Source organism: Apteryx mantelli, chromosome 28, assembly GCF_036417845.1.
Source record: "Apteryx mantelli isolate bAptMan1 chromosome 28, bAptMan1.hap1, whole genome shotgun sequence".
NCBI classification, from domain to species: domain Eukaryota; kingdom Metazoa; phylum Chordata; class Aves; order Apterygiformes; family Apterygidae; genus Apteryx; species Apteryx mantelli.
Window position 1 is genome coordinate 4672897 of NC_090005.1, and position 26411 is coordinate 4699307.

At 53.2% G+C, this 26411-nt stretch overlaps 1 protein-coding gene across 1 annotated transcript; it reads right to left on the reverse strand.

The window, feature by feature from the left end:
- Positions 1 to 618: 618 nt before the first annotated feature.
- Positions 619 to 26329, reverse strand: CRHR1 (corticotropin releasing hormone receptor 1). Its single transcript, XM_067311794.1, has 13 exons — positions 26222 to 26329; positions 23296 to 23380; positions 13121 to 13240; positions 11336 to 11421; positions 10147 to 10253; positions 9625 to 9745; positions 9067 to 9220; positions 8733 to 8793; positions 7444 to 7516; positions 5793 to 5878; positions 3293 to 3428; positions 3030 to 3071; positions 619 to 759 (listed from the first exon to the last, which is right to left on the reverse strand). Exons 1-13 carry the CDS (start codon positions 26327 to 26329, stop codon positions 619 to 621), a joined length of 1320 nt encoding a protein of 439 aa, XP_067167895.1.
- Between the last annotated feature and the right edge of the window lie 82 nt (positions 26330 to 26411).

The window sequence follows — 26411 nt, forward strand, 5'->3', positions numbered from 1 at the left end:
TCAGCCCAGGGCTCTCCATTCATTTCCAGTCAACCCAGAAGGTTTTAGGTCGTCAGTGCAGCATCCCCAGCGTGCGCTTGCTGGCAGGGCGAGCGAGCTTTCCCTGCGCATCGCGCTAGGACTAGCGGGGCCAGGTGCTGGGCACCGATTTCCCAAGGGATTGACCCCACAAGCCATCCCGGTGGTGGCCCCGTGTCCTGACCCCTCGGAGCAGTCTGTCAGCCTGCTCCAGGTGAGGAGCTGGGACAAGCCCAAGGGAGGCAGCGATGCAACTCGGGGCCATCGTGCCCGGGATGAAGGCCGGCAGGGAGGCTGTGGAGGCTGCTAGTGAGGCAGCTGCAACGTCTCAGAGCTCCTGCGACTCCTTTTCCAGATCCAGCAACAGTTAGGGAGATGAAGAAGCAGTCTTGGCTGTCTCATCCCACACGGCAGTCCTGGAAAGCTGGATGCGTGCGGCCGTAGGGTTTCCCATAGCTCCAGGGAGCTCGCCCTGTCCTCCACCAGGTGTTGACGCCGGACAGCGAAAGGAGGACCCGGCTCCCGCGTCGCGCTCCGCTGCAGTGCGGTGGCTCCGAGGGGACGCGGCTCCCTCGGCCCGGACGGCGGCTCCCTCGCGGCTCACACGGCCGTGGACTGCTTGATGCTGTGGAAGCTGACGCGGGTCGGCGAGGTGGGGATGGACATGGCCCGAGCCACGCGGGCCCTGATGGAGTGCTTGTCCTGCCACCGGTGCCACCGCTTCCGCACGGCCGATCGGACCTGGGGACAAGACGCAGGGGAGGGGACGTTTAGCAACTGCATGGCCGCCAAACCGCCTCCTCTGCGTGCCGTGCGCTCTGCAGCGATGTTAACCGAGCCTCCGGATGCTGCAAGGGGAAGCAGTAATTGGGATGGTTGCACCGTTTTTCTGGGGGAAACTGAGGCACCGAAGTGGCTCATCTGATGCAACAAGTGAAAAGTAGCGGGAAGCAAATGCTGCTGTTACATTGCATTATGGTGCATTGGAGGTCAGATCACACAAATGATTTGGCCCCTTCCTCCATCAAAACCCCTGGGACTACAGAAAGAGCAGGGTGATCTACCTGCGGCAAAGGAGAGCCCAGAACTCTCCACCAGCTCAGGGCACCATCCCATGGGGACCCAGGCGTCCTGCTCCCCGTTCCTCCTCTCTGGTCCCACTTTTCAGGGTCCAGGAACAAAAGTGAGCTCAGATTTTGCTCACGGGCACCGGCCACCCTTGCCTTCAGCCTTTCGACTAGAAACACCACTAAAAACCAGCTCAGCTTGGGTTCGCAGTTTGGGAAAGGTCCCAGGAGTCCCCATCAGGTCCCAAGACACCCGGCTTTATTTGATGTGATGCCTGCGAAATCCAGCCCTTGCAGTTCTGCTTCGAAGGGCAAGAGATGAACCTGACTGCCAGTGCCTCCGAGTGTGAAATGGAAACGAGAGGGAGAGATAAATCTGGCCGGGCGCACGCTAAAGAAGAGCCGATATCTCAGACACTGCGTGTGATGCTGGGAGTGGGCTGGAAGGGACATGAGTGACAGCTGGGAATGTTTTATGGCTTTTCTAGTCCACACTAGTTGCATTTCTTCGACATTAATTCTGGCCTACGACAGCACAAGTGCTTTGTGCGGCAGGTAAATATTGAAGAAATGCCTTTCCATTGACTGCAATGTGGGATGACTCCCCCCCCCCCCCCCCCCCCGGAGGTGGGCGCTGGACGGTGGTGGCTCAGACAGCAGGCAGCTCCTAAAAACAGCCAGCTTTGGGGAAAAAAAAAAAGCAGATTTGGGCAAGAAAACTCTGGCCCTGAAACAGCAGTGTCAGAAGTTATTAGCGCATCTGAGCCCATTAGGTCAGAACGCTGCCAACATCAAATCTGTCTCTTATTGAAGAAAATCAGTTTGAAATATAATGCAAAGAGGGGTCTGTGTCTTCTTTGGAGGCTTTAAAATGCTTTTTATGTTTCCTTTCCCTTGGGCTCTGCTCCTACTGATCGTGCTCAGCCATTGAGCCTCACAGCTAGCAAAGGTGCGAGAGCATTTGCAAGGAGGCAGGGGAATGAGCTGCCCAAACGATTGGCCCCAAGGTACAGTGTGCCTCCGCTCTTGCCTCCTTTGCTCTTTTTCTACGTGTATTTTGGGTCAGAGCTTGAGAGTTGGGTGCCTGGTACCCATGGGTGCACCAAGGATTTACACAAGGGACAAAGTGCCTGGGGTAGGGGGACATGGATCCATCTCCCAGAGGGACCGTTCTTGGATGTGGATTTTCCTCCTGCAAACAGAAGCTTTCAGGAGGAAACACAGGGAAACATAATTTCTGCAAGATGTTTCATTTTTGCAGAAATTTCTGCAGAGCTGAGCCCCATTCACTTCATGGGAAAGAGGTGGCAAAAATTCTTCATTTTCTTGGGTTTTGGAGGCTGAGTCTACTGTTAAACCAAACCAAGCAACCGAGCAAGCCGCAACAAATAAACCTCAGTGAAATAATGTTTAAAAGATAGAGACAGCTTTCCAAACAGTGAAGCCATGGAAGCTGTCAGCTGTGTTTGTTTTGGAAGGGCTTTTCGTGGGCAATTCTCACAAAAAGCAAATGAAACCACAAGGAGCTGCAAAAGCCTCCTAAATTTCCTATGAGAAATAAAAGCCCATTTTCTGCCGGCTCCTACCAGCAGCAGTGCTCGTGGTGGGGGCTTCCCCATGGACATGGCTGCAGACGGAGTTAAAGCTCTGACTTTGATGCTGGAAATATCTTCAGCTGGAGAACTTGTTTCTCCAAGGCTGAAGAGACCCTGGCTCACCCCAGATGTTAGTCCCTGATGCTGGACTTGGGTCCTAGCCCCTTTTCTCTACCAGGGGAGTCCAGGTGCCATGTGCTCGGGTGCAAGCACCCTCCGAGCCCATGCACCAGACCCAGTTCAGAGGCAGGAGCCCCTCAAGCTGCCTCCAACTGAGCTTGTGTCTGCATGCAAGGAACCGTGTACGTGTCCCGAGAGGCTGCCGTGCGTCCCCAGCCCCCATGCTCACCTCGCTGTTCAGGAAGCAGTAGAAGACTGAGACAAAGAAGCCCTGGAAGAGAGAAGGAAAAGAGAGGCAGAGTCACCACCAGCGCATGGGGCTTCGCATCAGCATGGCCACCTTGGAGCAACCCTGGGATTGGGGAGGTCACTCCTGCTTTCAGGAAGGATGAAGTGGCAGGAGTGGGGCGAGGGAGGGCCTGTTTTCTGGCTGACACCACATCCCTTGGGGGACTGGGATGGCAACACCACTACTAGTGCCAGGGACCATACCTGGAAGGACTCCAGAAAGGAGTTGAAGTAGATGAAGACGATCCTGGAGATCTCATCCTCGCCCGGGTTGACGAAGAACAGCATGTAGGTGATTCCCAGTAAAGGCAACAGCACCAGAGTGGCCTTGACAGCTTTTCTGGGGAGGAAACATAGAGCTGAGCTGCAGCCCCTGCTCTGGGACTATCCCCATCCCAGGCAGGGCTGACTGGTTGGGCTGGTCAAGGCAAGGCAAACCAGTGGCTGGGCAAGGGCAGAGTGGAGCTGGGCTCATCTTTGCTGGGAGGGAGGTGATTTCTGATGATGGTTTCTGGATCATGCAGGCTGGAAGCAGCTGGGCTGGTGTGTGTGTGCAGCTCTTCAGAGAGTCCGACCAGCTCTTGCGAGGTAAAATACAATGGGGTCTGAAGGTGCCTTTGCATTTTGGATCTCATGCTTTGGTTTCTCCATTCAGGAAGGGAGGTAGATAGAGGAGACCTGACCTTGAGCTCTTGTGAAATGACTGCCTGGCTGTTACAAGACTTGATTAAAAAAGAATTAAGGAGGGTAAAATAATTCATAGCCATCAATAAGGGTTTATGAAAAACTGATCTCATCTAATTAATTTGATCTCTCTTCTTGATGAGATTACAAGTTTGGTTTGTAAAAGTAATAGTGCTGAGGCAAGAGACTCCTGGAAGGATCTAGGTTTGATATCTCATTCATTTTGATTAGGGAAGAAGAACAATGCAAAGTCAACGCTTTTCTCCTAAAAACTCCTGTTAACACACAGATCCCAACTGTAGCTTAGCCCAGGGAAAAATCATCTCCCAGTGGTTTGAGGTGGGATCCTACAGGCACCAGTCATGGGACACATGCTGGTCTGTGGCTGTATTGCTGACCTGGAGGAAAGCCATATTTTCACCGAAACAAACTGGCAGATGGCACAGAAACCTGAGAAGCTGGAAATAATTGAGCCTGAGCTGGCTCCAAGGAGCAACTCAGAGGCTTGGGGAGCAGCCAGGGCTTGTAACGCTGTTGACAGCCCAGGATCAGTAACTGCCGCCGGACACAGGCTGTTTGGAGTAGCCTCAGAGAGGTTGCTGGAGTGTGGCCCCCAGGCCCAGTGAGGAACCAGTCGGATTCGGAGGGGAGATGCAAAGAGTGGGTGGAAAATCCACCTCAAAGGGGGACAGTTGTGACATGCTTAGCTTAACTAAGCTAAGCAGATGACAAGGCTGGGACTCCCCACACCTAGTGCTAGGGGAGGAGCAGCTTCACTGGAAATTCTCCCAGTTTAGAGGCCTATGGTTTGATGTGGTGGATCCTGCTCTTGGCATGGGACACGACATCCCAGGGGACTTCAGGCTAGCAAACAGGGGTGTAGCAAGAACCAGGAATTTGAGATTAAAAATAAGGGACAGGACTTGCCCATGGGGTAACATCCCCAGGGCAGCAGCTGTGGTGGTGGGGGATGCACCAGCTTTTTAACTGGGCTGCTCCCAAAGGCTGGGACCTAATGTGAACAGGAGTCCTCCAGCACTATCCCCTGCCTGGTTTAAGCAGGACTGCACAGTTTATAATCTACCAAACTGTCCAAGTTTTCTGTCCCACACAATGTTTCTGGGAAATGTAAAGCTTCTTCTGCCCAAAGCTGAAAAGCTTTCCCACCCAAACTCTGGAAAATGCTGGAAAATCAAAAGTCTTTCAAAATTGCTTATGGGGGCCAGCCAGCCTGTTTTATTTCAATAATCTCTGACCTATGTTTCTCTCTTTTCAGTTGAATGGTTCAACCCAGCTCAACAACCTGCAATGAGAAGAGCTAGCATTTCTCAATAACAGCATCTGAGCTTTTATGGCTTTAGCTGAAAAAAAAAAGCAAAAAACCCCCAAACCCCAAACAAAACCACCCTCCACCCCAAACCTGCCTCACTCTACCCGATATGCAGCTCAACAGAGATATTCACTGATTGCTGTTTGCAGAATGACCCCAATGGAAGCTCTGCAGAAGACCAAAGCGTCTTCCTGTTCCAGGTGCTTCAGAGAGATGCTCTGACCATGCAGCTTCTGAGCTGTCTGCAAAATATTCCCCAGGAGGAAAGGGTTAAATCTTCCTGTCATTTGCTTGTGACACTTCTGCCTTTTCCTTGCGGGCTCACAAGCAGGTGCTTGGGGTTGCATCGATTCATTCCTCCTTCCTTGTTCTTTGCTTTGCTGCCAAGCGGCAATTTAATTCTCACCTCTGTGCCAGGATTTGCAGGTCCGACTCTGCTGAGCTGATCAGATCCCATCAGGAGAGGCTTTTGCAAAGAGTCCAGCTCCCAATTGCTTCCACCAAAGGCGGATCCAGCTGTTCGTGTCCTCTAGTGTAAAGCGCTCTCTGGCCACAATTTCCAAACACCCCCAGTTGCAATGGCCAGGTGTCTCCAAGAAGCATTTGAGATGTTTTTAGCTGCCTCTCCCTCCGTGCCCCAGCTCCAAAATCCGCACGCTGCTAGTCACCATCTCCCGGTTGCGCTCTTACCTGTACTGGATTGTCTCTGATGTGGTCGAGGCTCGTAGCTTCGTCATGAGGATTCGGACGATGTTGAACAGAAAGATGAAGTTGATCTGGAAGGAAGGGGGAACCCCGTTAGCGTTTGCTGCCTGGACGCTGCCTCTTCCCTTGGCTCCCCTGAGCCCCTGCAGCATTAGCAATCCCCGAAGGGCGGCAGGCTCCTCCGGAGACGTCGTCCGTCAGGCCTCAGCTGCAATTTCAGCTGGCTTACTTTAAATGTCTCCTGAGCAGACCAGGCAGTCTTTGCACTGGAGCAGATGAGGAGAGCTCACACTGTGTGCCCTGGCAGACCCTCCAGGAGGGGAACAGCCCCAGGGCAGGACCGGCTGGAGCAGCATTGCCATCTGCACGGTGCTTTCCTGCCCCCATCCCAAGCGGCAGAGGCAATGGGCTGTGCAGTGCAGCTAAATTGCTACTTGGAAAAGTCTCCTCTCAAACCTGAACTGAGGCTGGAGAGCCGCAAAGGCAAGAAGCAGTTAAAACGGCCCAGAGAGACTCTGCTTCTTGCAGAGATACCTATTGCCTCCCATGCACTGGGACAGGACATCTGCATTTATTGTTTTTTTTTAAATCACTGGAGCAATAAGACTTTGGACTTTGTTTGAGGGAGCGGGAACAGCAGAGCAGACAAGGAGAAGGGTGAGACAGAGCAAGAGGCAAAGAAAGGGGTGAGAGGGGAAGAATGGGGGGGAAAGAAGGAATAAGAGGCTAAAGGGATTTGGGGAGAGTGGCTGCCAGCGTGGCAAGGAGCTGCTGGCCAGGCCCTGTGCTTGGCAGCTCTCCTGGCTGTCGTTCGGCTAATGAGGGCACGGGGAGGCAGCAGCGTAAGCTGAGCGCAGTCGACACAGATTAGAAGTGGCCTGGCTACCTGACGGGCTGGGAAATGAGAAGCAAACTCCAATTACTCAGAGAGACAGAGGGGATGCTGCCTGGTACCAGTGATTAATACCCCCTTGAGCTTCCTCAGCACTGGGCAGGGAAGGAAGGAAAGCTGTGGGACCTCGCACATGGCTTTTCCCCCGCAAACTCAGGTCAGATCTCTGCCGCTGCTGCGGGGACCTGCCACCTCCATCCCCATCTTGCAGCCCCTCCTCATCCCTTCCATGAAAGGCAAAGCCCCAGCAAGTTATGCTCCATCTGACCTGTGGTTTATGGATCACTGCTCAGCTGAGGGCCAGGAGCAAAGCAATGGGGACTAGGATTGGGGTCCCTGGTCTGCTGCTGCTCCTCAGCAAAGCACTTGCTCACCTGCACCTGAGTAGAGCCTGGGCTGGAGCATCACTTCCCGGCCAGGGCGCCATGGAGGGACTCACCCGGGTACTTGTGGGAGTCTGCAGACAGGAGCATCCCCCTCAGAGCAAGGTCTCCAGGCTCCCTTTCCAGACAGCGGGATGCGGGGCACGCTATTTCTCATCTTGGGGTAGGTGTCCAAATCTGCTCAAGCTTGGCTGAGGGTAGCTGGGCATGCAAGGGGACAGCATTGCTATGACGTGGCAGCACAATCTGCTGCAGCGGGGTAACGCTAAGGGAAGGGGCAAAACCCGGCTCAGCCACAGTCATATCCAAAGTGCAGACAGAAAAGACCCTATTTTAGCCAGCAAGGTGTCTTTGCTCTTACCAGAAGCACCAGGATCATGGGACCTTGGTATATGTAGTCGGTATAAACTCCTGCTCTCTTCCCAAACCAGCACCTGCAAGGCAAGGACAAGCGGCGCTGGGGACAAGCCAGCAGTGTGGGAGCTGCTCCCTTCCAGGGCTTTCGTGAGAGCAGGGATTGGAGCAGACCATGCAGGATCTGCGCCAGGGCTGATCCTCTTCTCATGCTGGAGAACATCAGGAATAACGCCCTAGGGTCCACTGATCCAAGGGCAGAAGTGGGCACTGTGCCGAAAAGGAGCCGGTTGCACTACCTCTGGGGCTCAGCCTGCGTGTAAGGTGCTACCACAAGGATAGTCCCCCATCTTTTGCACTGATCTTAAACTAAAGCAGGAGGGATGTGCACTGAGCTAGCAGCAGCGAGTGCAACACCCAAACTATCTGGAAAAGCCTTAATACATTGGGAAAACACCTTAAATGAAGGCTGTGGCCTAGGGAAGAAAGGCCTGGATTGTGAGTGACCTGGATTTATTCCTGTCCACGCATAGATTTTCTCTGCAAGCTTCAGAGATGGGAACAAGCACGCCTGGGAAGGGGTGTCCAGCCCCAGGATGAAAAGCACAGTGCATCAGTATTAATGAAAACAAGGCAGTCAAATGATGTTGCATGCGCGTGGGTCTGGGCAGGCACCGTCCCCAGCAAATCCTGCGGGAACTCGCACAGGTATCTGTGTCCTAAGAGTACTTTGCTTGGATTTTTGTTAAATTGGAGCTGCTCCAGTGTGTGTAGCAGAGGCCTTTTGAAATCACCGGGCAAAACTAACACTGAAAAACAAGACAAGCTGCCATTCGTCTAAACAGGCTGCTTTTAACTTCACAATACGCATGATGAACTCATCAGGTTCCTGCTAAGTCCTCCATTAGCAAGTGTCTGTGAAAATGGCTCAGGTGGTGGTAGTTTATAGCTCTGCTGGTAGATTAAATCCCTGCTCCATTTAGCAAACACTTTGTAGGAGCTCTGGCTTAATCTAGCTTTTTCCCCCCTAAAATCTCATTTGTCCTTTGAAGAGAAAACAATGCAGGAGCAGGCAGCTGCAAGTAGGGCTTGTGCCACAGAGAGCCTAGAGCTAGAATAAAAGAACGGATGGAAGAATATCATCTTTTTTCCATCCCTTCTGTGTATCCTGCCTTGTGTCAGCCCTTCCAGGAAGGAACTGGGACTGCTTCTGCATGTACAGCTCCTTGCACAACTGATCTCTAGATAACAGGAATGGAAAAGAGAATGAGAAACGAGAATAGCGATGGGGCTTACTTCTCGTTGTCGTAGTACAGCTTCCCGATGGCCCAGGCGACGATGATGGGAAAGGGGATACCTGTAAATGAACACAGAGGTGAGCCTTAGGGGTGCAACCTGGTGACCAAGTTATGCCGTAGTAGTGATCTTCCAGCACAGGGCTCACACGGAGCGAGCCTCCAGGTGAGCCGACACGGCCCTTCAAGTCCCGCATGTGGGCGGCTCCTCCTGCTCCTGGCAGCCCTTTGCAGCTATGCCCATGCAAGAAGGGCTGGAGGAGGGAGCGGGGGATGAGCATCCCCTGTCACTAAAGACTCCGTCGCCCTGCGGACAAAGGGGAGACAGTGCTTACACCAGCCGATGCAGATGAACATCCACTTGCGGAGCTTGTCCGTGGAGTAGGTGAGCACGATGGCTGTGTGGAGGTAGCAGCCCTCGCCGAACATCCAGAAGAAGTTGGTGACGTGGAAGTAATTGTAGGCGGCTGTGACCAAGCGGCACCAGACCTGCCAAAGGGGATGGGTGGGTAAGGAGGAGATGTGGAGGGTGAAGAGCAGAGCTGCTCGGGGGGAGAACGAACGGGCGGCCCTCCTCAGAGCATCACTGCTCCCAGCTGGGCCATGTCAAGAAAAGCCCAGTGTCTTCTTCAGAGGGTCTCTGTTGCTGGTAAGGGGTAAGAGGCAACATTGCCTCTGTGTTACAGTGGGGAAACTGAGGCAGACAGGCACAGACCCCAGCAGAGCAATTGAACCAGGTTTCCCATAAGAGTAGGCTGTACTATAACCAGCAGACAGCCCTATTCCACCTCAAGCTGTGCATGCAGCCTCATCTATAGGATCCTTGAGCTCCCCCCATACCCGAGCTGACTGGCCCCAGGGTCAAGCCGGCTGCCCACCAGAGCTGCACCTACCACATTGCTCTCGTGCACCTCTGGGTTCATCGTGAGCTGCACCACAAACCATGTGGCATTGCGCAGGATGAAGGCTGTGATCAGGTTCCAGTGGATGATGTTCCTCAGGCATCGGATGCTCCTGGGGAGGGACAAGGGACCATCAGAGCACAGTGAGTGCCTAGGAGCCGGCCACATTTGGGGAACAGGGTTGTTTGTGGAGCTGAATGTCTTTGCAGGGGAGATATTGGGGCTGTGCCTGTACCCCTGGGGTAGGTGGGCAGGACCGATGCCAGGAGACGAATAGGACCAAGGAGGGCCTCTCTGTCTCCATAACCCCAAAACAGCAGGAGGAATATAACCCAGAGCTAGGCACAATCCCCCCAGACTGAAGGGCAGCTGGGAAGTGACAGCCACAGGGGAGGATATGGCAAAACACAGGGGCTCCAGGTCCAACCCCTGCCCGAAGGCCTTGGGGTGATCTCTCCAGTCTCGTCCCCCTCTCATGCAGGGGGTTTGGTCACGGCAGGTCGAGTCGCTCACCGCAGGCGCATGAAGAGGACGAAGGCCACCAGCAGGGCCCCCAGCGAGACGCAGTGCCCCAGGTAGTTGATGATGACAGCAATGTGGTAGTGCAGCTTGCTCTTCTTCTGCAGGGGGGCAAAAGCAATGGGGAAGGGGGTCAGTGCTGGTTCTGGGTACCACCAGCAAACTGAATAGCAAACTCAGCTATTCCATCATGATGTCAGCTCTGAGAGCTGCACTCAAAAACCACTTGGAGCCCACTGCCCATGTGATGTGGGAGGATTAGGAGATAGTGGAGCAGAAAGGAGAAGTACAAACCAGAGCTGGGCTTGCAAAGGACTCGTGTCCTACTCATGCCCGAGCAGCTAGCAATAGGCCTGTGGATGCTGCCCCTATAGCAGCCCTGCTCTGTGCAGGGACATCCCTGACCCGTGTCTGGGGAAGTCCTGCTTTTAATTCAGCCAAGCTGCCTGGAAACATGACATCTGATGTCTCAGTTCATTCCACTTTGCCCTGGGGGCAGCTGAGAGACTTGGGTGTATTTGGGCAGAGAGAGCAGGGGATCACGGGAAGGCGTGTATGATAATTAAATTAATTGATTGGTCCTGCTGTTAGGCACTCATCCAACCTGTGAATTAGCAATTAACTGAGTGAGAAAACCATTCCTGGCAAGAGATATCAGCATCTTAAGTACCAGAGGTGGCTATTAACTGCAAATGAACAGCCTGTATCTCCTCTCCTCTGCTCTGAGGGGTGGCTCGACTTACTCTGGGTCTTGTAATTCTTGGTCCCCATTCTTTTTTTAAATCCCTTTCAGCTTCCTAAACGTCTTTATTTCATTGCCATCTGCCAGTAGGCAGGGACAGGGTTTGCACTGAGTGCTTGTGTTGGGAGGGAGCTGGTGAAGCAGAGGACGGGGCTGGGGCTAGAGGGCATGCTTATCGGCAGGGCTACGGGCTCAGGGGACCTCACACTGCAAATCCTCCTGGCTTTTTAACAGGGAAGGATTTTTTGTTTTCCTCCAGGGAGTGAAAATGCAGAGCAGTGAGGGAGGTGCTATATGCTGCGTGTGACCCTAAAGACTTAGTGATGCATGCCCAGCCCCACAGCTCCCTTGAACCATTCCTGGCCTGGACATTGCTGCCTTTCAAAACTGTTTCCTACCCCTTACCCTCCTGCCACAAGCCCGGCTGAGTCGGGCTCCTACCTCTTCGCTGAGGATCTCCTGGCACTGGGAGTAGTTGACACGCGCTGCCCAGCTCCCGTTGGCGAGGCATTCCCTGTAGCCATTGTCTGCAAGAGAGGATGCACACTGAAGGGTTAACGGCGTGTGGCGCATGGGCTGGACACAAACCTTCAGGGAAAATGAAAAATGCGACCTGATGATCGTTAATAATCCCGGTGTCTGACGTCAAGCCAGTGGAGTCTTTTTCCTTAAAGCCAACTCAGAGCATGACTTGGTCTCCGAGCAGCTGCAGGTTCGGGCAGATTCACGAGACCAGTCGTTGCCTGGAGCTGTTCCTCGTTTGACTTTTTTGGGATTCACCTGAAGTCAATACCCAGATCGAAGAGATTTAAGGACAGGGTCTGCTTCCAAAGGGCAGGGAATGGTCCCAAGTTTTTGCCAAAGGAAATGACTCTTTGCAACTCTCCACAGGGACTGAGAGCACATCTGTTTGAATTTCTTAGTCAAGCTGGCAACCATGTAAATGGCTATAGACCACATCCAGGGAGACTTGGACTGGGAGGATAAGCGGGGTTCAGCAGGCTGGAGCCAGAGACCTGACTGTTTCCCAGAGCACCAGCTCTGACCCTTGGGAGCCCCAATGCCTCTGAACACCAACATGTAGTGGGAGAGGCATGAATCCAAATCGCATTTTCCCTTCCTCTGTGCAGTTTGCTTGAGTGATCATCTGCCATCCAGCGACAGCTATTTCAATGACAGCGTGAAGTTTGCGCTTTTCTCCCTGCATTAGTAGCTTTCTCAGCCTCTGGCAAGCTCCGTCTCCCCGGGACGATGAGACACCAGGCTAATTGGGAAGGAGCGGCTGTGACAGGCCCAGAGCAGCCTCGGATTAGCATTAGCACTGGGGGAATGCCAGCACGTGGGTGACTTTGGGGCTCTGCTATTAACAGAAGAGACTGTGAGCCTCATCAAGGTGATGGATGGGACAGAGATGGGAACGACTCTTAGGCAGACACAAGTATGGATTAATACAAAGAGACTCCTACAATGTCATGAAAGCACCATAAAGCAAAAGCCATCTGTGCATGATGTGCCGTTGGGACAAAAAGGTGCAGGACAGAAATCTCGATGTTTTCTGCAGGAAGCAAGATGTTTCTTTCATAAAAAGCAGCACTTGGTCAGAAACCCAACCGTGTGCTAGGAATGGCTTTGAGGGCTGAGTGCCTTTGACTCCCTGGACTTCAACATGTCCTCTCCTACCCAGCTGGGCAGACCAAGGCAGCCTTGCCTGCAGTGACAACGCAATCACCTGTGGCAGGCAGGAATGAGCCACGAGCACAAGCTCTTGCAGGGCTGGGGGCCTAAACTGCAATGGGCTCTGCCATTGGGGACCCCTGTGGGGACAAGGTCCTGGTCCTCACACAACTGGGAGATGCAGCCCTGTGTGTCACCTTCAACAGCAGGGCAAGCATACTTGTCTTCCCCCATCCCTCAGATGGGGACATCAGCCTTCTCCCCCTTCACTGGTGCAAGCCCAGGAGGTCCTGCTTGTAAAGGCACTGCTGTGAAACAACCCTGCTTACACCCAGCATTTTGGTGTGTAAAAGGCAGCTCCCAAAGTCTGGGATACGATGGCTTTTTTTCTTCTGGGTTGTCAGATGACACGGAGCACCCCCAAATAGCTCTGTCTCCAGAGACTTATTGTTGCTTGTGCACCCCTATCCCCCAATGCACGTGGCTCTTTCTGAACTCCCCCCATCCCTCGCCCACCCGCATCCCCATCCCTGCTGGTGGTGTCCATCTCACTTGTGGTGTTGTACCGCACGCCGTAGAAATACTCAGGGCAGGGCCGAGCCACCAGCTGTCCTACGGCGCTCCGGGGCCAACACGTGCCGATCAAGTCCACTGAGGCGTTGCACTGGGGACCTGGAGGAGGAGAAAGGCAGAGGGTTAGCAGAGATCTCAGGACTACCTCTGGGCTGTTGAAGGACCCAGGTTTGTCCTGGGACAGCTGAGGCTGGAGTCCCTGCTGCGCTGAGGGGTTGGTGGCTGCTCTTCTCCCAGCAGAGCTTCAAGACAGACACCAAACAGGCTCCATGCCAAGATGCCCCAAGGGCATGTTGAGCTAGCCTGGCCCTGCCTACCATCCTGGTCCTGTCTAAGCGCCCAGGAAGCTTGGTCTGGTGCAAATCTGGGTTTCTAACGGCTTCCTGAGTCAGCCTGTGGTTCCGGCTCTGGTCCTCCTGCCCTGCTATTCCTTGACCATGACTTTGGTGTGCAGCTCGGCAGCAGCCAGCAGTAAGTCAGGTTGTCCCTTTCCCAGGTGTAACGCCAGCCTGGTGCCAGTGGGACGCTTTTCAGAGACCTCTTCCCTTCTGATCCTCTCATACCTCCCCATTGCGAGGTTTCTTTCCTGACTGTTCGTGTTGATCTCTTCCAGCCTTTGCCAGGAAGAAAGCTCTCAGTCTGCTGCTGCTGGAAGAAGGACTTGTGTGCTTTTCCCAGCTATACAAGTGCACTAACGTGGGCATTAGGTGGGCCAGATTGCAGTCTTTTTTTACATATATTTTGTATAAATTTAGAACAACATGTACCATAGCTAAATATGTCTTAGCTACGTCTCAAAGTGAGGTAGGAAGCACAACAGCTATGTAATATCAACATAACACAGTCATTAAGCAGCTGCAGTCTGAAGATGGATGGGCAGGGGACCTTGGAAGGGGCAGAGTTCAGTGCAAACTCCTCCTGGATACTGGAGATGTCTGGGCTGCCAGTGCTGAGAAAAATTTCCTGAGGCAAATCACCTCAATTCACAACTCTTCTGGGTGTGAGAACACAGCATTTCCTCTTGACCTGGCCTCTAAGAATGAACATTATTTGAAAGCCTTTCCAGAGATTGCCTGTGGATAGAGCTGGCTAAAACCCAGCTAAAAAAAAAAAAAAAAAGCAAAATATTGCCTTATTGATATGATAAAGATTTTCATGGGGGGATATCTGTTGTCACTGTTAATCTGAAAAATGGGCTCCTTGATTTGTTGGGAAATTCCTGGAGCAAATTTTCAGTGAAAAGAAAATGAGTTTTTTCTTCAAACGCCCTTGCAAGAAAAAACAACTTCCAAGGAGTCCGGTGTGTGTGCGTTGGGGAATCATTCAGAGGGAGGTGAGTGCTACCATCTCCCTCCGATAGCTTATAGTGAGAAATTAATTTTAACAATGACCCTTGCTTTTAGTTTTGCTAATGTGTATGTTGCTGTAGCAACCTTCACTTTAAGTTAAGTATTTTGAGGCTATATTTCTTAGGAAACACCATGCATTTAATCGCATGTGTCATGTGTATGCCTGTGCTTATCTGCATCCATTAGCAATTGTTGAGCTCTTTAGATGTTTTGACCCAAATCTGACACAGAAACAGAGGATCAGAAAACAAACTCCACGTTTAAAATTTTATGGTAATATGTAGCCAGATAGAGAAGAGAGAACTGGTAATTACTCCCACTGAGGATAAAGTTAAAGTGTGAATGCTCTCTATTAGCCACCTGGGAATCCACCCAGGCAAGATGCCACATAAATACCCAGATTAGGAAACACTTCACTTGAAATAACCCATGAAGCACAGACGCGAGAGAAAACTGGGCTAGTGCAGAGCTGGTGAAAACCTTCACCGTGACCGGTGGAGATAAGTTCAAAGTCCACATTCTCCGGGCTGCCCCGTGCCTCAGTTTCCCTACTTGCATCCAAGGGGCTGTGCTGTGGCACAGACTACTCAGTGGGGACAAGCAGGAAGACCAAGCAATTAAAGATCAGCAGAGCCGGAGACTGACAGCAATGGTACGCTCAACCAGTAGAGAACAAGCAACAGCAGCATCACTAACAACCAAAACCAAGATAACTTTGTGGAAATTATGTTGGCAGACGAAGGTGGCAACGTTCTGTTATACAGCTACTAAAGGTTGGGTATAATATCTCCACATTACCCCAAGGCCCTCAATTTAATGCTGTGGGGCACCTTGATTGAAGTGTCACGGCCACCCATGGGATTAAAAACGGAGAGGACGGGTCTCACAATCCCTTTGCCACCACAGAACCTCTGCGGGAAGGGAAGATGGAGCGGGACAACGGGGCAGTGGTGCCACTAGGACCTCAGCCCTCTCCTCGCCCCGTGGGTTTGGGTGAGACCCAGGGCTGGAGGCAGCGATGGGAGTGAGCAGGCTTCGCCTGGGTGCTGCTGGAGACTGATTTGGGGTCTGTCCATCCGGTTTCTAATCTGGCGGGTGGCTGTAATGTTTCTCCCAGGCTCATGCCAAGAAATGCTCTATGAAGGAAAGCTGCTCTCTCCAAAATGCAGGGAAGGTGGGGGAGGAATAAAAAAAATCAGCTGTTGGGGAAGGGTTAAGTAAAATAGCAGAGGAGAAGAGGGCCACGAGGGCTGCAACATCCCGTTTGCCCATCACGACCGCCTGCTTCAGCTGCTCCTCAGCAGCACACAGCTCCCAGTATTTGGAGTGCTGTTTAGCATGGAAATGATATGTATCGATGCTAAATGCATTCGTGTCTGCTTCTCAGCCCGTCCGTATTTGCAGAGGGATTATTCTCCCAGGTTCTGCAGGCGCCTGCTCTGGCTTTCTCAGCCCCGTTTGCTGTACAGACACAGTTATGTTCTTTGCAGCGTTGCATCCAGAAAGGTCGATGGGTTTCCTACATGCACCCCATCCCCCAGATCTGGCTCCCTCCCACACAGGGACAGCACATTTGGGGTAGGAGGGAGCTAGTCCTGCTTTGAGACAGGGAGCGTGGAACAGAGGAAGTCAAGTCCCTTCCCACCCAGTTTTCTTCAGTTCAGTTTTGACTGCTTTAAAGCGATATAAAGTATTTCCTTTACTCTGGAGAAAGAGTGCCTGTCCTGGGAATTAACCCTACACAACTATATCACAATAACTATATCACAATAACTACAGCAACAGACTGCATGAGGATAATATTGGGTTTTCTTGTTATCACGGCAAACTTCTCTCTTGTTTCTACAGGACGGGCTTCTCCAAGCTGCCTCCGCTGCTCATCAAGGACCCTGCGAGGGGTCTGAGCTAAAGCAATGCAGATGCACGAAGCCTGGCAGGGTACAGCTCACCAGTTCCAGCTGATCTGCCAAAAGGTCTGAGCAAATTTAAAGAGGGCCGAATGTGTTTCTCCTGGGCCAGCACCACCAGACACGTAGCTGCAGTGCTTTCCAGCTGGGGCCAGGAGGTCTGAAGCTTTTTTGTATCATCAAACCACTGCTAGGATGGTATGAAGAGGACTAAAGTAAAGGTCGCACCAATACAGCTGTGCTGGCAAACACATCTCCATCTCACACAGATGCAAGGGGCAAGGCTTTGCACAAGCCCAGCATCTCAGCGCACTGCCGCATCCCCACCGACAACTGCTCAAAGCATGAAGCATCTCTCCCAGCGTGCATTTCAATGGGGGCTAGAAAAGACAATCAAAATCTGAATCACAGGCTCATTCCCATGGTTGGGAGTGACAGGGTTATTTATCTAAGGCATCTCAGGAGGCTGAGTAACAGCCAAAATGTGTTAGCTCATATCTCTAGCAGTCCTGAGCTCTTACTCAAGTACAATTATCCCCATCCATAGCTGATCACCTCCGTGATTGCATTGCTGTCGGTGCGCTTCGAGCAGGCTGCAGCCAGGGCCTTTGGCTCCCCGTGGGAGTCACTTCTGGAGCATTTGCATTTGGTAATCAGAGCTTCAGCTCCACGTCTAATCAAAATATACTCCCCACAGCCAGTGCCTGGAGGGACAGCTGGGGCTATAAAAGGTCATCTGTCTCTCCTGGGCACCTACTATTGCTCTGGCAGGGCAGAAGGTGCTATTTCACACAACTTGTTGCCCTAGTAAAAGCACCTTTGGGTGGGGATGGTCTTATTTAAGGGCTCTGTTGCACCCAGAAGGGTGGCTCATGGGAGTGCAGGTGCAGCAGCTCCATCCCCAGTTGTGTGTGATCCCTTGCTGTGCTCAGGTGCTAAATACCTATGGGTAACAGCTCAAGGTATTAAGAGAAATTGTACCTGGGGAAAATTTACCTTAACAGGGGGCTGAAGCTGAGTGGTCAAGCTGTTTTGCTTCCCTCTGAGGCTGGGGCTGGACAGCCAGTCTGGCTGGGAGTGGCTGTGGTTGTCTCGGAGTACCTAGATCCTTTCCCATGTCCTATCTTCAGTGCAGCTTTTGGTGGCTTTGGATGTTTCTGTTGGTCTCTCTGTGTGAGTGTCCAGTCCTTAAAAAAATCCCCAGGTTCTATGTTCCTCAATGAAAAATATTTACATAGGCTAATGAAGTGTTCTGTTAGCAAAATGTCCTCTCAATGAATTTTCTATTTGTGGCTACTCATCATCGCTGACTGTCTCCTTGGATCTTTTTAGCTATTCTGGAGAAGGATAAATCAGAGACAGCAATCCTATCTTTTGCCATCAGCATTTGATGTATCTGTGCAATGTCATCACTTAAGATTGATCCATGTATGGCTTATGTGCCCCTGGAATATATAACACTGTGGGTTGTTTTTTAGGCATATCTTGTTGTCCTGACACAACATGTCATGTGATTGGAGTTGTGTTATTACCAAGGGGAGCAGCCAGTGGTTTATTCCCTGGTGTAGCTTGGGCTTTGCTGGTGGGTGAGCTCACTACCAGAGATATCCTGGCAGAGACCTCCAATTTGGCTAAAACTGAGTTTTCCAGGGTAGCTGGCAATGATTTTGCTGCATCCAGTCCAAATTGCAGTCTAAGTGCTGTAGTTGCCTTTCGCACTGAGGTGTGCCAGGATGCTGTTACAATTTTTCCTACCAGAAAATCTCAAACCATCACCTTCCTCCCTCTTCCAGCTACAAGAAAAACCTATGAATAGAAGCAAGCTTCTATTGACATCCCTGTTTGCCAGATGATGAAGTAAAATGGCTTTATCAATACTTAAAGCACTATGATTTTGCCACACAGGCAAGTTCAAATTCATCAGCGCCCCAACATGCTCCCATCTTGCTGTGCCCCCTCAGTGCTGAGTCCCTGCCAGGTTTCACTGCTTGTCTCTTTACCCCTGCTCGGCTCCTTTCTGGTATTTCTGTGTTGGTGGGAGAGATGCCAGCGAGACTGAAGGGAAGAGAGACGCTGCTGTTGTTAATTTGACCTTTATGAATTTCAATTCCAGTCTCTCCCCAGGGGAGTCAATGAGTGAATGAAAACGCAGCGGCACGAGAAGGGCCCGCTGGAGCGATGTCAGCGGCTTGGGGAGCTGGGCTGAAGCTGGTGGAAAGGCTCGTGGTCAAACTGTCACGCTGTGTGAAACGTGTTTCCAAGACTGTCTGGTAAAGCCCACCCAAAGGAGATACTCAGACCCTTCACAGCGCTCATGTTTTTCTCCACTGCAGCATTTCATTACGGTCTGCGCTGACCCAACTTGCTTGCTTTAAATACAAAAGTACATCCTCTTTTCCCCATCAAAACCCCCTCCAGTTTTTTAAAAAAAGATATTTCAATTCTAATGTCACTTTGTTGTCATTTTCCTTTGCTTTAGGTCAGTCTTGGGAGGCCACCTGTGCTGAGGAAAACTTCAGCAAATGCTGACCCTCGGGTGGGCTGGAGGGAGCAGACCTGACAAGTGGGGATGCTCCACCACTGCTGTCCCCGGGCAAGGTCCCAGGTTGGTCCTCAAGCCGGACCCATCTCCCAGCACGTTTTGCCAGCAGAGCCTTTTCTGGGGCAAACAGCAATTTCAGTCCTTGCTGGTCTGCCCAGCTGGTGAAACGGGAGGAGGCAACATTTAGGAAGAAGCTGCTTCATCATTCCTTAATTGGCGACTGCTCTCATTAGCATGGCTCTGTCTCAGTACAAGGGAGTATCGAAATGGCTTTGCTTTAGGGCTGGCTCCGGTTACATGACAGCAATAGTCTGTCACGCACATGGGTGGTTTATTCCTCTCTCTGTAGCGGCCCTGGTTTTGTTCCCTTTGTCCCAGCCACCGCTTTTGGACCTGTATCTGAGCTGGGTGGCCTCGACTACAGCCATGAGACCACCATGAGAAGATGGGCAGGAGCTCGGGAGCATGGAGAGCCCTCCGGTGGCTTCCCAATTCCCATCCTGTGTCCGGAGAGAAGGACCATTCCTCCCTCTGTTTCCTGGGAAGGAAGCAGCTGGGCTCCCTCCTCTCTCCAGGGGACACACACATGATTGAGGACACCAGTTTATTGAGAATAATCACAGGTAAAAAGCAGAACAGCCTAAAGTAGCAAAGACTGCCGGCCAGGGCTAGTAGTAATTGGGTGCCAACTCCTTGGGCTGATCCAAGCTTGGATGCTGTGAATGGCAAAATAACCCCGCACGTGCTCACTCCACTTGAGTGGCTTCTGCTGGGCTGCTTGCGAAAGCATCATCTATTAATTAGAAAGAGGCTTTTCCACCTGCTCAGATTTCCCTTTCCTTCCCCAGAAGAGTGCCATGACAGGAAACGGTCATGCAGCCAGGGTTGGATGCTTTGCCCCAGCAGGCGAAATAACCTTGTCCCTCCCCAAACAGCTTCCTGGCAGGGCGAGGGGAGAAGCAGCTGCTCCCACATCCCCAGAGAGCATAAATCATCAGAAATACAAATTCGCTGTCTGAGGCAATCTATAAGCTGGGAGTCCTTGGGACAGGTGCCTTTCCACCCAGGACAAGGGATGCTGATCTTTCCTACGTTTCTTTTAAATTAAGCTTAATTAAGCCTAATTTATTGGGTTACAAATGTTTGGGGGTGGTGCGGCTGACCCACCATTACCAACGCACCATTTTGACCTCAAGTCTAGCCTGATAGGAATTCTGTCTGGAGGAATAAATACGTAGTGCTACTGAGGACAACAACGTTTCTGCTGGAGCGCCCTGGCTGTGTGTGTGGACACCCAGATGTCCCAGAATCAGGAGGCCCACCAAGAGGTATTTTTGATACGTACCTGAAATATCAGGTCAGGCCAACACCCCAGGCAGGGAGTCTGGACAAGGCTGAACATCAAGGGACATAGCCTTGTGTTGGGGACAGTTGGGTGTAGAGGACGACGGTAAATCTCTGCGGACGAGAGGGCAGCACCGGTGAACGGAGCAGTCCTGCCTGGGGCTCAGCTGCCCTGCTCCCAGGTTTTGCATGGGGCCCCGTGCTTGCAGCACCCAGTGAGCATCACCTTGGGTCTCTCTCCACTGCACTGCTGTGAGCAGAGACCTTACCAGCTCAGTGCATGAGCCGTGGGGCCGTGCTGGCTCCCTGGTGAGAAGCAGGGCTCCTGCAAAGGGAGCTTTGCACAGACTGCACTGCTCGCACTGTCCAGCCTCGCATCCTTGTTAAAAAGTGAGAGATCAGATGATGAGGTGACTGGTGATGTGAGAGAGGAAGAAACCCCACACTGGGTTATTTTTCGGAGGAGGAATGCTGCGATCTGCCAAATGGCAGGGCTGCTTGGTGCACTCAGCTGGCACCTTACCGAGACGCTGGCTTGAGGACCAGTGGGCCTCATGTTGTTAGCACGTGCTGCTTCCCAAGGGTTACCCAGACATTAACAAATTAAGTCTCACAGCCTTGCTGCAATTCTCATTAGCGTCGTTCTAACAACTCTCCCTTTTAAATAGCCTCAAAACCAACTTTCCAATTTTGCAAATATCCCTCCCTAGGAATCGCTGCCCGAAACAGGCAAGGCTTAAACGGATGTGGGCTGACGCTGAGCTATGCTTACCAAGCAACACGTATAATTAGTTTCATCTTTGTACCTCTTGCTCTAACCTCCCTAGAGCCAAGGCTGCTTGCGGATGCTCCAGCCCCATCCCAAATCTGACAAGTTACTCGAGACTGACAGGTCAGATGGGGGGAGGCTCTGGAGATGTTACAAATCTGAACTCTGGCGATATTGTGCTCCCGACATCCTGGAGTGATGGGAGCTGAGGTGCACCAAATTCCCCCTTGATTTGGCACTGGTAAATCCCTCCTGACCAAAAGCCAACCCTTGCAAAAATCAGCACCCCTTGCCTGAGGGCAGCCATGCTCACAGGCGTGCATCCGTCAGCAAAGCCATGCCACCATCAGAAACGCGCCATCAGAAGTTCCTGCTCTCTGCCCTCTCCTCCAGAGCTCAGGAGAGTTTCGCAGGGGGTGGCGAAGGCTATGAGCCAAGCCAGACCGGCACCGGCTCAGCTGCCACCGGGTGCAGCTGAGAAGAGGCTCTGGGAATTGTCTGCTCCCTCCTCCTGTCCATCCACCCCCAGCTCACGCGGCGAGGAGGCCCGTGCATCGCGGGAGGGCCGGGCACTGCTCTCTCCCCTTCTGTGGATCATGAGCCCGCAAAGCAGGGCACACGTTGCACCAGGGACGGTGAGTAGGAAGAGACCCGGTGCCGTTTATCACAGCCTAATGTGGCCAGAGACAAGCAACACCTCGCCGCGCAGAGTCATGAAACCTTCAGGGAGCAAAACAAATGAGGGATGACCAGGGTCCTTGTCTGCACAGTGCCCAGGCCAACAATATGGGGATATTCCCATTACCAGGGCTTTCCACCTCCGGTTTCTGATGATGGTGGTGATGATGATGGTTTCTGGTGATGCCATGCAGCGCTTGGGCTGAGAGCGAGCTTTTTTGGCAATATCTTGGCAGCCCTCCTTCCCCGTGACCGTGTGGCTCCCCCAAGCAGCCTTGGCAGCCGTGGTGGATCCTGCTGTCTCCAGCCAGGGCTGGAGCGACAGCTCCGAAAACGCGGGTGCCCCCAAGCCGGGTGGGCAGGCCTGGGGCTGCCCCTCGCTGGGCTGAGCACCCACCTCCTCCCAGGACCCGTGGTGCCCCGGGGCTCTGCCAGTTGGTGAGGAAGTGAATGAGCTGCTGGCAATCTGTAATTTTTAAAAAAGGAGTTTTTAAAGCTGTTGCTAATGGGAGCTGTGTGGTGGGGAGCCATCCGTCAGCGCGGGGCCTCCGAGGCCATCCATCACCCTGATGGAGTGAGCTGCTCCGATTAGCAGGGACTGGGGCAAGCCGGGCAATTGCTCAGAGGCTGCTCTAGTCTTCATTCAAGAGAGGAAAAACAAATTCTCCAGCATCCCTGTGCCAAGGAGGACTTTCCTCCTCATCCCTGTGAGCTCCTCTCCTCTCCCTCAGCCACCTTCCCCCTCCAAACCTGTCATGAAACCAGACCTGTCGCAGCTGAGGTGACATCTAAATAGCATCTTGGATATAGACCAAAGCCAGTTTTGGCACAAACGTGTCTTGAACCTGACCCGGTTGGGTGTAAACCCATGTACAGGTGTTGAATATGAGCAAGCTCCCCACAACCCTGCACGGCCAAGCCAGCCCTTGCCCACTGCCCTGTCCCCCAAACCCCTCACGGTTGGTGGTGGGCAGAAGGGTGTCAGCTCTCTCCAAAAGTGCTTAGCAGCAGACGTGGTGAAGCTGTGGGATGGAGGGTGGCCGAGCCCTGGGAGCATCGTGGCTGTGATGTGGTCTCAGGGGCTGGGAAAAGCAGCGACCAAGAGACCCGCAGCCTCCGGCCATCACCGCTGGGCAGGGGGGATGGCAGAAGTGGGATGGATGTAGGGGACGAAGGTCCTGGCTTTGCACAGGGAAGTTGGTCCCAAGGACCGTTTTGACTCCTCGCGTCCTGGGCACGGCACAGCACAGACAGCACAGGAGCAGGTGGCGGGCAGAGCTCTCTCTCCCCCCCCCCCCACTTCCCCCTCGAGCGCAGCCTGACAGGCATCTATTTTTCATTATTTTTAGATTTCCTGAGCTTTGCAGCTTTCGCCTGCCTCGGCAGTCACCCTGGCACACCCCAACACACGACACCCCCGAAAAAGGAGCCAGGCAGCCACAGATCGGCCCAGAGGTGCCCCATCGCCACCTCCTCCAGCCCTCCGGATGCTGGGCTGGCCCGTCCCCGCTGGCAGGACACCCCCGGCCCGGCGAGGGACGACGGGGGGACAGCGGCGCACTCACCCGTGTGGTTGCTCACAGGAGGCAGGCTCTCGCAGTATTGCTCTTGGATGGAGGCTGCAGCCGGGCCACCCCAGAAGAGAAACGCCTGCACACGGGAGAGAGCAGAGCACAGGCAGGGTCACGCATGCAAGACGCAGCTTCCCCGCGCGCCGCTACCGGGACCGATGCTCTCCGCTCTGCTTCCCACCCGTCGGTCCCCTCCTGCCCCGAGCACCCTGCACCCAGCCCCGCGCGGCCCCTGCCTGTCCTTGGAGCTCGTGCTATTTAGCAGTTTAATCAACACTTTCAGTTTTAGCATCTTCGCATCCTGAGAGCAGGCAGAGGAAACACGATGAACCCGACACCACACTCAGATTTTCAATACCCTATTAAAATCACAGCCTTGTAAGCTGTCGAGGGGGAAGATGTTAATACGTGTCCTTAAGGAGAGCTGATACGCAGTCAATCGGGTCTGGCTGAAGCCTTCTTTCGGAAGGGCTTGTCTATAGGGGAAACACTGAGCAGAGCTCACAGCTCATCGATGTGAGCTCCTCCAGAGCAGCTCCTGGATGGCTAGGCAGGTCGTCTGCGATCGAAAGGAATCGACTCTCTGTGCAGGGAGCTATTTTGGAACAGCTGCTGCTGAATTATGGTTTCCGGTAGCAATTGCAATAAGTTTTTCAATGCTGGCAAGCCCTCCGTGGAAGGAGTGACTGAGTGCCTCTGCAAGTAAGTGGTGGCTTTCGGAGATGGTAGTCATGGTGCTGCCATCAGCATGGTAGGAAAGCTGGAGAAAGCCACATGGCCTGCAAGTCTCTGCTGAGCCGACTGCGTGGCCTTTGCAGGAGTCTGGGGAAACTAAAACCGAGGAAAGCAATTGCGAGTGAAAGGAGGCAGAGGGACAGAGCTGTTAGACTCAAGGCTTGCAAGGGAGGCAGATGGGGGAAGGAAGGGGGTCTGCTGTTTGCATTTTGCCACCGGTTTCGGGGAAACCACAATTTGCAAAACACACAGCATTCTACCAGAGCAACTACCCACTTTCTCCTCTAGCTGGAAACATCTTTGCAAAAGCCCGTGGAGCAGCAAGCCGCTTGGGCTTAGCAGTTCTTTGCATTTACGGGGAAGACTGTCAAGACATCACACATGACTGAGCACAAGCCCTCGCATGGCCAGGCAAGCAGAGCTGCCGCGGCAGGGGCCAGAAACGCGGTGCGAGCGTCCCACCCGCTGTGCGTGCCGAGGGGGTGGTGCTGGGGGTGCGAAAGCAGCGGCGCTGGGGGGCAGCACGCGCTGTCGGGGTGGAGGGGCAACAAGGGTGAGGCGGTGACGTGGGCTCGTCCCTGCTGCCCATGGATGGGTGCTGAGAGTGGATGAGGCTGAAACCCATTTCTCTTGCCCAGGGCCCTGCCCCAGGAGGACGGACCAAGCTGCTTTGAAGAAAGGTTGCTGCTCACTGGTTTGAATGGCGCAGCCTGGCCCCGAAATACAAAGGCTTCCAGTTTCCTTGGGAAAATCCAACCTGAGCCTGGAGGCAGGAAAAGCTGCTCCTCTACTTAAGAGAAAGCTCCCAGCTCCTCAGGGTTTTGGGCTAAGATGCCTCTTGTGTCGAGCCAATAAAACGAACAGCTTCCTCCTTCCGCATCAGCCAGGCTAGTCCCCGGTGCCCGATCGCCCTTCCCCGGTGCCATTTACCTTCTAAATCGCTCCGGGTGGGGAGGAGACAGTTCTCCCCATGCCCTTTAGCAGTATAAACACTGGCTCCTCTTGTTGGTGCACCTAGCAATCCTCTGAGCCTTACCAAAGCATTAGCAGGATTTATTCAGCCATGGAGACAAGCTTAGCACCCACTTACTCTTTTCCAAACAACTATTTACTGCCTTGGGAAGCCGGTTTTGACAGCAAGAGAGATGTCAGGCAGACGTATAAATGGAGCTGAGAACAGCTTCCATGTTGTGACTGCTCCAGATGGCACCCAGGGGATGGAGCAGCAAAGAAACGCTGCTCCGGGTGCGCGTGCCGCAGAGGGCTTCCCACCGGGCTGGTCCCGCAGAGCCATGCCGTATCCCGTGTCTCCTTGCCAATGCACTGGATGAGAGCGGAGACCCGCTGGCTGGGATCTTGGAAATGGGAGGAGGACATGATTTCTAGTGGAGCCGGTGCTGATCAGCGCAGGTGAAGCACAGCCTGAAAGCGCTTGCCAGCCGGAGCTGCTGGCCCTTTGCAGCGGGTTTTTGGGGCAAAAGGTTTCCTCCCAAGAGGGGCCAAGATGGTTTGCCTACCTGAGCAGGTTTTCAAGCGTTAACTGGATGTGCTTGTCCTAATCGCTGCCTGCTCCAGCCTGGCAGAGCCTGTTCTCCTTCCAGACGCAGAGAGAGGTCTTGGCACGGAGCAGCAACACGGATCAAGGCAGCTACAACTAGAGGGGGAGTGCGGATGAGCGGAACCGGTGGCTCTTTGCAGGGTTTGTAAATGAGCTAAAATCACTAAAGAGGGGGAAAAAAAAAAAATCTCCCTCAAGAAAACAAACAAAAAAACCCTAACAGCTTCTTTTACCGGGCTCAGAGTTTTGTCTCAGCCTTTAAAAATCATCGCTTTCCTCGTCCCCATTCAGCAGCCCAGTAGCAGCGCAGGACAGGGGACCGACCGCTCTGCAGCTGCCTCAGTGCCTGGCCTTGCAGCTTAAACGCCGTGGGAGGTGACACGAGCTGCGCCTGAGCTTGATGTCGGGGTGGCAAATGCCCCGGACAGAGGCAAAGGTTTCTTCCCCTCCCGTCGGCCCCAGCCATGCTGCTGCGGGGAAACGAGCTGGGAAAGCGGCGGCTCCGGGGGGATTTGCACAAGCCGTGAACACCCTGGCCTGATGGGGAACCAGCTCCCGGCTGCCCGCTCCTGCACTCGGTGCCCTGTTGCTCAAGCTCTCGTCTGCGTTTTGTCCTTTACAGGTTACTTGAACCTCCCCAGGCTTTGCGGAGAGCGTGAGCGAAAGCCAGCCCTGTCCTTTCACGGCTTTCCCTGCCAGAGACTCGCTGCCCAGCACGGGCGTAAGCTGCCACATGGCACCCAGCAGGTCCCAGCCCTGCCAAGGCTGGAGCAAAGCACTCGCCGGTGGGTCTACCACGGCGCTGGGCTGCTCTCCC

Bases quoted from the DNA above. Each gene is read 5' to 3' on its own strand.
- CRHR1 (XM_067311794.1), bottom strand. From the start codon at position 26,329: ATGTGGCAGCTTACGCCCGTGCTGGGCAGCGAGTCTCTGGCAGGGAAA. The intron at 13,241-23,295 runs GTGAGTGCGCCG...CTCCTCCTCCAG, and splicing joins TCCTGTGAGCAACCACACGG to GTCCCCAGTGCAACGCCTCA. The intron at 5,879-7,443 runs GTAAGAGCAAAG...CCTTCCTTCCAG, and splicing joins CCATGATCCTGGTGCTTCTG to ATCAACTTCATCTTTCTGTT.